General features: G+C 41.8%; 1 protein-coding gene across 3 annotated transcripts in view; it reads right to left on the reverse strand.

Annotated features, from left to right (window-relative positions):
* LOC140740842 (transcription factor Maf-like) overlaps positions 1-12,364 on the reverse strand; it is a 471,464-nt gene that overhangs the window by 20,144 nt on the left and 438,956 nt on the right. For all 3 annotated transcript variants that reach the window (XM_073070395.1, XR_012101942.1, XR_012101945.1), the window contains one exon: positions 662-745. In XM_073070395.1, coding sequence (XP_072926496.1) covers positions 662-745 — 84 coding nt within the window. Of the gene's footprint in view, positions 1-661; positions 746-12,364 lie in introns of those variants that run through there.

A 12,364-nucleotide genomic window follows, 5' to 3' on the forward strand; every position in this document is an offset into this window, starting at 1 on the left:
GAGACCCTTCATCAAGATTTGACCCGAAGCATCAACTATTCATTTCTTTCCATGGATGCTGCCTGACCTGCTGTGCTCCACCAGCAGTTTATGTGCATTGCTCAAAATTTCCAGCATCTGCAGAATCTCTTGTGTCTTAACATCACGAGGTTTGTGATGTGAAAAAATTAGGGAAAAAGTAGTTTACAGAGGGCAGTTGGTTCTAACCTCCAAGAGGAACATAACCTTATCGTAGGGTTTGGAAGCTTGTGTGCCTCACTGAGAGCTATGTTGGCTGGAGTCTGGTCCTTGTGCTTTGGCCCTTGGTAGGGTCACCCATGCCAAATAGGTCAAAGAGGTACTGAAAATTCTTCGGCATCCTAGCTATATATACTTGCGTAAGATTTTTTGCACAGTACTGTGTATGCCACCTTATATGGCCCTGAGTTTCATTTTCTTAAGGGCATACTCAGTGAATCCAAGAAACATAACAGAATTAATGCACCCAACAGGGCGACAAACAATCAATGTGCAAAGGACAACAAACTGTGCAAATACAAAAGACAAACAAACAAACAAACAAACAAATAAACGGACAATAAATAAAGAGTCCTTTAAAGTGAGTCCATAGTTGTGGGAACAGTTCAGTTTGCGGATGAAGCATTCCACAATTCACCCTTACCTGTAGCTGAGCATTTGTTTAGCCTCTTTTGGGTTGTACTGTCCATTCTTTGCTGCTGCATTGACATCATTTGTTGTGTTGAGCCTAGTGAAAAGGAAAAGATAACATTATACACTCCCAGCTTTAACATAGTAATCAGCATTGTATCATTAGCAGTGAAGTTGCTGCCACTTCATACATTGTTAATGAGTCAGAGTTTGGCGCGCTGTTTTCTCAAAGTTTGACTTTCACACATTGATTTTCTCACCTCTTGCAATCCCCGAAGGTTGACAGACATTTTCAGAATTTTGCATGCTACAAACTTTGTATTGATGTGATTATTTGGGCTCAAAAGCACATTAATTGCTCTTACAAACATTTCTGCAAGTGATAGTCATAGAGTCGTAGAAAAGTATAGCAGAGAAACAGGTCCTTCACCCCATCTAATTCATGCAAAGCCATTTAAACTGCTGAGTCCCATTGCCTGCACATCGACCATAGACCTCCATACCCCTACCATCCATGTACCTATCCAAACTTCTGATAGTAATTGAAATTGAGGTTACATGCACCATTTGCACTGGTAGCACACACCACACTCTCACAAACCTCTGAGTGAAGAAATTTCCCTTCATGTTCCCCTTTAACATTTGAGCGTTCACACTTAACCTATGACACCTAGTTGTAGTCCCACCCAACCTCAGTGGAAAAAGCCTGCTTGCCCTATCTATACCCCTCTTTATTTAGTATACATCTATCAAATCTCCCCTTAATCTTCTGTGCTCCAATGAATAAAGTCTTAACCTATTCAATTTTTCCTTATAACTCAGATCCTCCAGTCCTGGCAGCATCCTTATAAAATATCTCTTTACTCTTTCAGACTTGTTTATATCTTTCTTGTCGGTAGGAGACCAAAACTGCACACAATATTGGGAGTTTGGGGGATTGGGAGACCGCTTTGCTGAGCACCTATGATCCATCTGCCAGAAAAAGTGGGATTTCCCAGTGGCCCACATTTTAATACCACTTCTAATTGCCATTCTGACATGTCAGTCCAGGGCCTCCTCTACTGTGACGATGAGGCCACACTCAGGTGGAAGATTTTCCATTTGGGTAGCCTCCAAGCTGATGGCATGAACATCGATTTCTCAAATTTCCAGTAATGCCTCTCCCCACTCCACCATTCCCCATTCCCATTTCCCTCTCACCTTATCGCCTTACCTATCTATTACCTCCCTCCCTCTGGTACTCTACCACCTTTTCACTCTTCCATGGCCTACTGTCCTCTCCTATCAGATCCCTTCTTCTCCAGCTCTATATCTCTTTCACCAATTTCCCAGCTCTTTACTTCACTCCCACCTCCTCCCATTTCACCTGTCACCTTGTATTTCTTCCTCCCCTCCCCCCACTTTCTTATTCTGACCTCTCGTCTTTTTTTCCAATCCTGATGAAGGGTCTCAGCCCAAAACATCAACTATACTCTTTTCCATAGATGCTGCTTGTCCTGCTGAGTTCCTCCAGCATTTTGTGTGTGTTGCTTGGATTTCCAACATCCGCAGATTTTCTCTTGTTCGCAATATTCCAAATTAGACCTCGCCAATATCTTATACAACTTTAACATAACATCCCAACTCCTGTACTCAGTACTTTGAGTTCTGAAGGCCAATGTGCTAAAAGCTTTCTTCATGACCCTACCTACCTGTGCCAGCACAATGAATTATGGACCTGTATTCCCAGATTCCAATTTACTATCTCATCTTGAATGCCAAGCAACTGAACCTTCTTGACCAACCTCCCATGAGGGACCTTGTCAAATGTCTTGCTGAGGTCCATGGAGACAGCACCCACCACCTTGCCTTCATCAACTTTCCTGGTAACTTCCTCCAAAAACTCTATAAGATTGATCATACATGACCTATGACGCACAAAGCCATGCTGACTATTCTTAAACAGTCCCTCTCTATCCAAACACTCACATATCCAGTCCTTAGAATACCTTCCAATAAATTTCCCACTCCTGATATCAGGCTCACCAGCCTATAATATCCTGGTTTATTTTTCAAGCCTTTCTTAAACCTACAGAAAATTCGGGGAATTCTGGACAATGTTTTTCACCCTATGCATGCTACCTTGGCTGAGCAGAGAAGTACTTTTAGTAACGGACTAAGACAACTGCATTACTTTAAAGAGCGCTATATGAGGTCCTTCTTACCCTCTGCCATTAGGCTCTATAATGGGTCAACCTATAGCCAGGGAAGTGAAGACCCTCTCCTGTTATACTGTTTATGGTAACTTATTTTTTATTCTTTCTTACTTCTCTTCTAGTATTTATATCCGTGCACTTGTAATGCTACTGTGACACTGTAATTTCCTTTGGGATCAATAAAGTATCTATTTCTATCTAAACAGCGGAACAACATGAGCTGTCCTCCAATTCTCTGGTACCTGCCACGGAGGATGATATAGGTATCTCTGCTGGGGCCCCTGCAGTTTCTGCACTTGCCTCCTGCAGGGTCTGAGGGAGCACCTTGTCAGGCCCTGGGGATTTATCCACCCTAATATGCCTCAAGACAGCAAACACCTTCTCCTCTGTAATCTGCGTATGGTAAATGGCCTCATTACTGCTTTGCCTCAATTCTATAGACTCTGTGTCTATCTCCTGACTAAATACAGATGCAAATAAAATCCATTTAAGACCTCCCCCATCTCTTTTGGCTCCATGCATAGATTACCATTCTGATCATTCAGAGGACTGATTTTGTCCCTTGCAATCTTTTTGCTCAACATACTTATCTGTAGAATCCTTTAGGATTCTCCACCACCCTTGTCTGCTAGGGCAACCTCATGCCTTCTTTTAGCTTCCTGATTTATTTCTAAAGAGTCCTCTTATATTTCTTAGACTCCATAAGTACTTCATTTGTTCCTACCTGCCTATACCTGCTATCTGTGTGTCCAATGGTTGTTGAGACGTATCTAGTGTGGTAATGTAGTGGGTCGTGCTTGTTGCTCTCTCTTCCAGCTTCCACCACTGGTTAGTAGTCTCGCGAAAAGGAGAGCCAAATGCGTAAGTCTCTCCCAGCCGATACATAGCCTCCCCGATAGCAAGCCTCATGTAATGCCTCTTCGCTGGCGACACACGGAAACTGAACTCCCTTCAGACTCGGGCTGAACTACAGAGTATGGGAGGAGGTCTGGTCCCTGCACATGCAGCGCGCAGCCCCACAGGCATGTGGACCTGCCCTGGTGCTCGTGAACCAGCCCCACTACCTTGTGGGCAGCCTCGGGAGAGATAAAGGCTACGGTAGTAAACGGAGACAGAAAGTCTGGAGTGGAGCCCCTAAGGCGGCTGGATGTCACTGAACATCCTTCCAGCTGCTCCTGCGGTCAAGCTGGTGCCAAATGTACTGCTTTGCTTTCCTTTGGACTACAATGGTGTGGCCAAGAGGGGGATCTTGATGACTAGGCATCCCAAGACATCCATACCCTCTGCCCAGACTTTAAAATATCCATTGTCCTTTGAGACAGACAGATGCCATCATCGTCATTAACATCATCACACTTCCTTGATCAGTGATAATTAACATCAAACTTTGGAAAACTGGAAACCATTTCCAAAGCTTTTTCTTACAGCATATTTGCCAAAATTAATGCAGAATAGATGTAGCACAAGTTAAATAGGTAAAGTATTAAAGTCATCTTCCATGATCAAAGTTTGCTCTAGTAGATAGTAAAACCTTCCATTGTTTTGGCACAGGAACCAAATGGTTGAAAGGAAGCAGCTGTTCTTGATCCTGATAGTTCTGAGGTAGTGATTAAGTTGTACAGGTTGCTTCAAAAGCCGAACCTTTGAAGGGAAGGAGCTGTTCTTGAACCTGATAGTTCTGAGGTAGTGATTAGGGTTGTGCAGGTTGGCTCAAGAACCAAACGTTTGAAGGGAAGGAGCTATTCTTGAACCTGGCAGCTCTGAGGTGGTGATTAGGGTTGTGCAGGTTGGTTCGAGAATGACATGGTTGAAGACAGGTCGCTCTTCTTGAATCTGGCCATGTGGGACTAGAGGATTCTGTGTTTCCAGTAAGATTCCTGAGGAGAAGCATTTGAACAGGGACATGGCAAGAGTGGGAAACTTTGAAAGTAATGGGCTGGGAGTGGAAAAGGAAGCCATTCTATAAAATTCACTGGCTACAACTGTATGGGCAATATGTGCCACCAGGTGAGTGCAGCAGTTAAAGTATGCTGGAATTAAATAGCATGGTCAATAATGACACATAGCTAAGCCGTGGTTACTTCAAAAAACCTCCGAACAGCTGGAAAATATTGAAAGGAACTTTTTACGAGTTCAGGAGTTAATCTTCGGAGGAAAATTTAATATTATTTCCCAAGGGAATGTCATAAGATGAATGCTTTGAGATATTTTTGGCTTTCTCTGATGATGTCTGGCATTCATTCTTAGATTAAACAGCCTTTGATCCACCAGGCCATTACTCCTGGATTTAACTTGTTTTCTCTCCTACACTTTTCACCCCTGGCTTTGTCCAGCATTGTGGGTCCTGGCTCCATGCCTGGGTTTCTCAATTGAGAAAAATATCATGCCTTTGAGTTCAGTTATTTGGGCTTTTTAATCAAATAACCGAGGTAAAATTTAAAAATAAAACTGCTTTTGGGAAGGTCAGGGCAAGAGCAGCATTGATCTTGGGTGATGTACCATATGCCACATTATCTCCATAGCAGGGTAGGACTCATTTCTAATTTTGTTTCCCTGATTGTTGGAAGAAGGTGCTCTTCAGCAAAATATCTACCCATCATTGAGGCACATGCACAGAAAACCATTCAGAATCAGGTTTAATATCACTGGCATATGTCATGAAATTTGTTGTCTTTGGGGCGGCAGAACAGTCCAATACATAATAACAAGGAAAAAATGTGAGTTGCAGTAAATATATATTTATAATAGTTAAATTAGTAGTGCAAAAATAGAAATAAAAATAGAAATTTAAAAAAGTAGTAGGGTAGTGTTTTTAGGTTCAAAGTCCAGACAAAAATCGGATGGGAGAGGGGAAGAAGCTGTTCCTGAATCATTGAGTGCGTCCTCTCAGACTCCTATACCTCCTTCCTGACGGTAGCAATGAGAACAAGGTATGATCTCGATGACGGAGGGGTCTTTAATGATGAACGTCAACTTTTTGAGGCATCACCCCTTGAAGAGGTTCTGGATACTACGGAGACTAGTGTCCATGATGGAGCTGACTAAGTTTACAACTCTCTGCAGCTTATTCCAATCCTGTACAGTCCCCTCACCCCACCCTTATACCAGAGGGTGATGCAGCCCGTTAGAATGCTCTCAGCGGTACATCTGTAGAAATCTGGCAGCTTAAAGTTGAGTTTTACTTTTCTGGCTGCCCGGACCGGTAAGTTCAGTCCCTGCTCAATGCCAATTTATTCCAACAACATTTCCCAATCCATACATGGTACTGTAGCAGTTAGCGCATCACTTCACAGCGCCAACGGTCATCAATCAGGGTTCAATGCCCGCAGCTGCTTGTAAGGAGTTTGTATATTCTTCCCACGACCATGCGGGTTTCCTCTACATGCTGCGATTTCCTCCCACATCTCCAAGACATACAGTTAGGGCTAGTCAGTTATGGGCATGCTATGGTGGAGCCAGAATTACGGCAACATTAGTGGGCTGCCCAGCACAATCCTTGCTGATTTGATTTGATGCAAATACTTCACTGCATGTTTCGATATTTCAGTGTATGTGAGACAAGCTTTAATCTCTATCATTGATCGGGACAAATCACAGCCATGTGGGCATCACATAGTAATGTTTCTCTCTCACATCTCCAGTGACCCAAGTTCAAACCTGATCTCCGGTGTGTGGAGTTGCTCTGACTTCCTCCCATTCCAAAGTAATGTGGGATAATAGCTTAACTGACCCCGGTGTATAGATGTTATGGTCCCTTCTGGCAATTGCCCACCTGGCTATTTTCCTCTGGAATTGGGCCTCAGTCATTCCCAATCATTCTCAGTTTCCACTAACTACACACACCTGCTTTCCATCAGCAAATGCAGTATAAAAACTCTGTGACCACAACAAGGAGCTGCCAGTTCGTTGGTCGACTCTGGTGTGAATAACCTTGTTTCATGGTTCTTAGGACTGCCAGTTCTAAGTCTACCATTGCTCCTGGATACTGACGCTATGCTTGCTATGTTAATAATGCCTCATGACTCTGCCTTCACACCCGTGTTCTGCCCTTGGGTTTGTCCACTGCCACGCTTGTGTAACAATAGAACTGTCAGGTCAGCTGTAAAGGTCATTGGCTACAGTCTACCATTGCTTCAGAACTTCTATGTGTCCAGGACAAAGAAGTGAGCAAGAAAAATCATTGTGGACACTACTCCACCTAGCAAACGGCCTTTTCCAAAAGCCCCTTCCCCATGCGGTTAATCTGATCAACCATTCTTGTTAGTCATCCCCTCTGAGTTTATTTTTGATGAACTCTTTATTCATATAATTGTTGAAAATGTTTTGTTGAATGTCACACACCAATTTCTAACACATGTAAATGTATGCGGTGAATAGAGTTGATCCTTATCCTTGATAAGTGATAGAATTGGTGTGCGTGTGCAGGTGGGTGGAGGGAGTGTTGAAGAGAATGTGGGGAGAAAAGGAAGGAGATCAGTGCTGGATTAGTGTAAATGAGTCATCTGTAATTTGTAATGCGAAACAGTCCACAGGGGCTGTTTCCATGCTGCTTATTCGATGACACACAGTGCCAACCTCAGATGCATTTCTTCCTCCCAGTGCACAATTTTATGACTGGCAAATATGGTGCCATTCCTTCACCATTATCTGGTTTAATACTGAAACTTCCTCACCACCAATATTATGGGAGCACCTTCATGAAGGACTGCCCTCTCGGGAGCGTTTAAGGATGGGTATCTAGAGGTGGACAGACTCCCAAAATGTAATAAATGAAAAATCAGTTCACAGTCCCTGAATGATAAATGAGAGAAAATTCACTATGCCTCTGTTTCAGATGTCCCCACTTTCCATTAATCCATGCTTAGTAACCATTGTCCTCAGTACAGTACCATTGTGTTAGTGGGTGGCCAAGTGGTTAAGGCATTCGTCTAGTTATCTGAAGGTTGATAGTTCGAGCCTTGGCTGAGGCTTGCGTGTGTGTCCTTGAGCAAGGCACTTAACCACACATTGCTCTGCGATGACACTGGTGTCAAGCTGTATGGGTCCTAATGCCCTTCCCCTGGACAACATTGGTGGCGTGGAGAGGGGAGACTTGCAGCTTGGGCAACTGCTGGTCTTCCATAAAAAATCCATGGTCTATCGAGACTAATGGAGGCCTACCTACCTCAGTACCAAGTGCATAACCTCCACAATTTCCTCCCCAATCATCTCCTCCTCTGCATTGCTGCTCTAACATTTTGATAAAATCCCTCTTCAATGAGCTTTTGGACACCTGTTCCAATACCTCTTCATGGGATCAGCCAGCAGGTTTTTTTTGTGAAGACCCTTGGGATGTTTTTCAACATTGATGGTTTTATGTACTGTAAATGTAATTTTGTGTTGGTGTAGAGCTGTCAGCTCTAGTGGAGAATTGTATGCTGGAATACGCCTCTGCCTTTAAAACAGAACAGGTTGTAATGGTGAAGTACCTCCATTAACTCCTTTTACACCCACTGAAGTTACAACAGAAGCAATTTCTGATTTCATTCTATTCCTATCTGATTGCTAATTTTAGTGGAGTAGATTTTGTTTAACATTTTATGCTTTGGAGATCATTTTCTTAGAACATAGAACAGTACAGCCCAGGAACAGACCCCTTCAGCCCACAGTATTATACAGATGTAATGATGGCCAACTAATCTAATCCTTTCTGCCCCCCCCCCCTTGATCCATTCTCTGCATATTTGCATGCCTATCTAAGAGCCCCTTAAATACATCTATCGTGTCTTCCTCCCCGGTTACCCCCGGCAATGCATCCCAGGCATCCACCACTCCGCAAAAACCTTGCTTACACGTTTCCTTTGAACTTTCCCCCTCTAACCTTAGATGCATGTCTTCTGGTTTTAGACAGTTGACTCTGGATAAAGATATTGGCTCTCTAGTAATGTCGAGTTTATTATCATTTAACTATATACATGTATACTGTCAAATGAGACAATGTTTCTCTGAACCAGGGTGTAAAGCACAGTAGTACACATAACACACATATAGTGTGCAATAACTTAGGAAAGTAAGAATTAAACTTACAAATGAATTACACATAAATAAAGTGCATAATATGTCTCATAATTTTAGAATCCTCTATCAAATCTCCCTTCAACCTTCACTGCTTCTGGGAAAACAAGCCAAGTTTGTTCAAACCCTCCTCATAGCTCATAGTACAGCAGGCGTTTGCCTGGATTAGAGGCTAACTCCACATCCCTCCTGAAATGTGGTGACCAGAACTGAATGCAATATTTCAGGTAAGTGGAATATGTTCTTGAAGGACTTATAGAAACACAAGGGGTGAGCTCCTAAAGTGAAATCTGCTGAGGTGAACTCAGCAACTGGATCTCTTTAGCCTATTTCTATACTTTAACTTCATCCCTTCTCACTACTTGAGACTGGACCATTTCCAAGCCTCCCTGAATGATGCATATTATCCACTCTTAAGACAAATACTCAGGAGAGGTAAGGTTATACAAGCAAAAAGGCAAACCGAATGAATTCTGTTCTGAGCACAGTCTGCAAGTTGCTGTTTTATAAACACATACAAAGTTATAAATCAATACAAATTAATAGAATTTAACTGACTTTTCTCTTCCTATTTCTTGAACCATTTTATTAATGCAGCATAACACAAGTTCATTAGCAATTATTTGCCACTTAAAAAAGTAAACCTAATCTAAGATTACAAATGGAATACTAAACTGACCATTTGCAAGTTTCACTGATGTACACCAACCATTTATTATTATTAATTTGCATTTTTAAGCACAATCACTCTTAAAATATGTTGACCTGCATTGGTATGCCTAAGGGAATGAGTACAACTTGAAGAACTTCCCTGTTGTTCTTGATATTAATTGTTCGTTTATTTATTTATTATTATTTCTTTCTTGTAGTATTGGCACATTTTGTTGTATTTTGCACACTGGTTGAATGCCAAAGTTAGTGTGGTCTTTCATTGATTCCATTATGGTTATTATTCTTTTATGGATTTATTGAGTATGCCCACAAGAAAATAAATCTTGGTGTTGCATATGGTGACATATGAGTACTTTGACAATAAATTTACTTTGAAATTTGAATTAGTGCAATTGACAGAATCTTGCAAATAAGTCCCGAGCATGTGAAGTAATTGAGGTAGAAGTTACCACACTATATGAACCAAAACTGTCAGGCTGGATAATAGCTTCTTCCCCCCAGGCTGCTAGACTTCTTAGCACCCCGCTGCCACCCAGCGCACACGTACACCCTGTCTGAATGCCCTACTGCACCCTTCCTCCCGCCCCCATTCCCCAACTCACAGACAAACTCTCATCCTGCACTGGCTACTTTTTATCTTTTATGGCTTCTGTTTCACCTATTACAGTGCCAGTAACATTATACTGTCTTACATAAACATGCATGTTACAATTCACGTCAATCTTCAGGCCATGCCTCTCAGGGACTTGTTATTTTGTGACTTTATGTGCTGGATTATAACTGTATGTGCTCTGTGTGACTGTATGCACTGTGTTTTACACCTTGGCCTCAGAGGAACAATGTTTCGTTTAGCCGCATACATGTGTATGGTTAAACTTGAATTTGATTTTAAGATTTCATCATTAACTGTGAATAGTTTGATAAATAGTTAAAGTGAAAAGGGAGTAAAAGAAGATTGAGATATGACATGCGCAAAGGGTCTATCATGCTCTCCTTTGGTGGATAACCATGGGTATTGACTGGTAAGTCTGTGCCATTTTGTAAAATGGAGTAAAATACACTATGCTCTCTGTGCCTGCTTTAGCAGTACGATGAGGCAACTCATCATAAGCATTTCAGCCAATCAGTTACCCTCACTACTTCCCCATCTTTACCCATGACCCTGAGGTTCTGAGGTTCTTGACCAATTCCCTTTTAAACGATCCACTGTGTATTCTGTTCACCTTGTGCCTATAAAACACAGGTCTATTGCACTTCTCCCTCCCCAGCCTGACAAATGGTTTGGCAAAGACAAGCTCTGAATCATAATTGGGTTTAATATCACTGACACATGCCATGAAATTTGTTGTGGCAGCAATAGAGTGCAATAAAAAATACTATAAATTACTATAACAATAAATAAATATATATAAATTAAGTAGTGCAAAAAGAGAACGAAAAATAGTGTTCATGGGGTGGTTCATGGTCCATTCAAAAACCTGATGGCAGAGGGGAAGAAATAAAATGTTTATAAAATGTTGAGTGGGTGTCTTCGGGCTCCTGTACCAGCTCTGTGATGGTAGCAATAAGAGAGTACGTCCTGGGTGATGGGGGTCCTTACTGATGGATGCCATCTTTGAAGATGTCCTTGATGCTAGGGAGGCAAGTGCCCATAATGGAACAACATGAAGATTGCAGGCTCCTGGAGCTTTCTGAGGTGACTGAATGTTAAAACACCATCTCGGGCAAATCAAGAAGACAACTTGGATTTTGTAAATCAAGCCATTGGTCTCTTATTTACAACTGCTCTTAAAACTGTGGCTGCATGTAAGCAAATGACATTTTTCTTTGTGAAGAGAATAAATGATGCTTTATTTACCATCCTGTCCCTGGAGCTAAGCCACTGTCGCTGTTACATGTGTCTTTCAGGGCTGCTTGCTTCTGCTGTTATTCCCTCAGTTACCACTAATAGCTCTGCTTGCACTGATAAATTTCATAAGAGCTCAAGTCAGACTGAGCGCACTAAAGCATGATGAACTGCCAGCAAAGAAGCTGCAATCATCTCAGCTTTGGCCCCAGCACACTTACAAAACTACCTGAGGCATTGATGGCTTCCCATGTGTCAGGCCGTGGTCTCAATCACTTAACAGGATTTGTCACATTGAAGACATAATGTGACCGAGCCCCATCGTTCATTGTTGGAAAAGCCTATAATCTTGGACTGTTTAAATTTCTGCATGAATGAAAACATTTTTATTCATTCTTTCTTGTATATTTACCCCTTTTGTGAAGATGGGCGATGATTGCTATGATTCAATTTCAAATAAGCTGTTGGGCATATCCTTCACTTGTGGTTTGGGCATTCCCAACTGGTGAGGGTTCTATTTTTTCATATTTCTTCTAGCATTCAAGGATGATTCTTGGAGTGTATGCCACGTCACAGGATTATCCCATTCCCCACTGCTTTTGTTACCCCTGTAACCTCTTCTCACATTCCCGTCAACTCTTCCTGCTTCCTGTCCAAGGCTCCACAAAAAGTTCAAAGTAAATTTGTTATCAAACTCCATACATGTCACCATATACAACCCTGAGATTCATTTACTTGTGGGGATAGTCAATAAATCCATAATAGAATAATAACCATATTAAAATCAGTGAAAGACCACACCAACTTGGGCATCCAACCAGTTTACAAAAGACAACAGACTGTGCAAATACAAAAAAGAAACAAATAATCATAATAAATAAATAAGCAATAAATATTAAGAACATGAGATGAGTCATTGAAAGTGAATCTATAGGCTGTGTGAACAAGT

This window comes from Hemitrygon akajei, chromosome 17 (assembly GCF_048418815.1).
Source record: "Hemitrygon akajei chromosome 17, sHemAka1.3, whole genome shotgun sequence".
NCBI lineage: Eukaryota > Metazoa > Chordata > Chondrichthyes > Myliobatiformes > Dasyatidae > Hemitrygon > Hemitrygon akajei.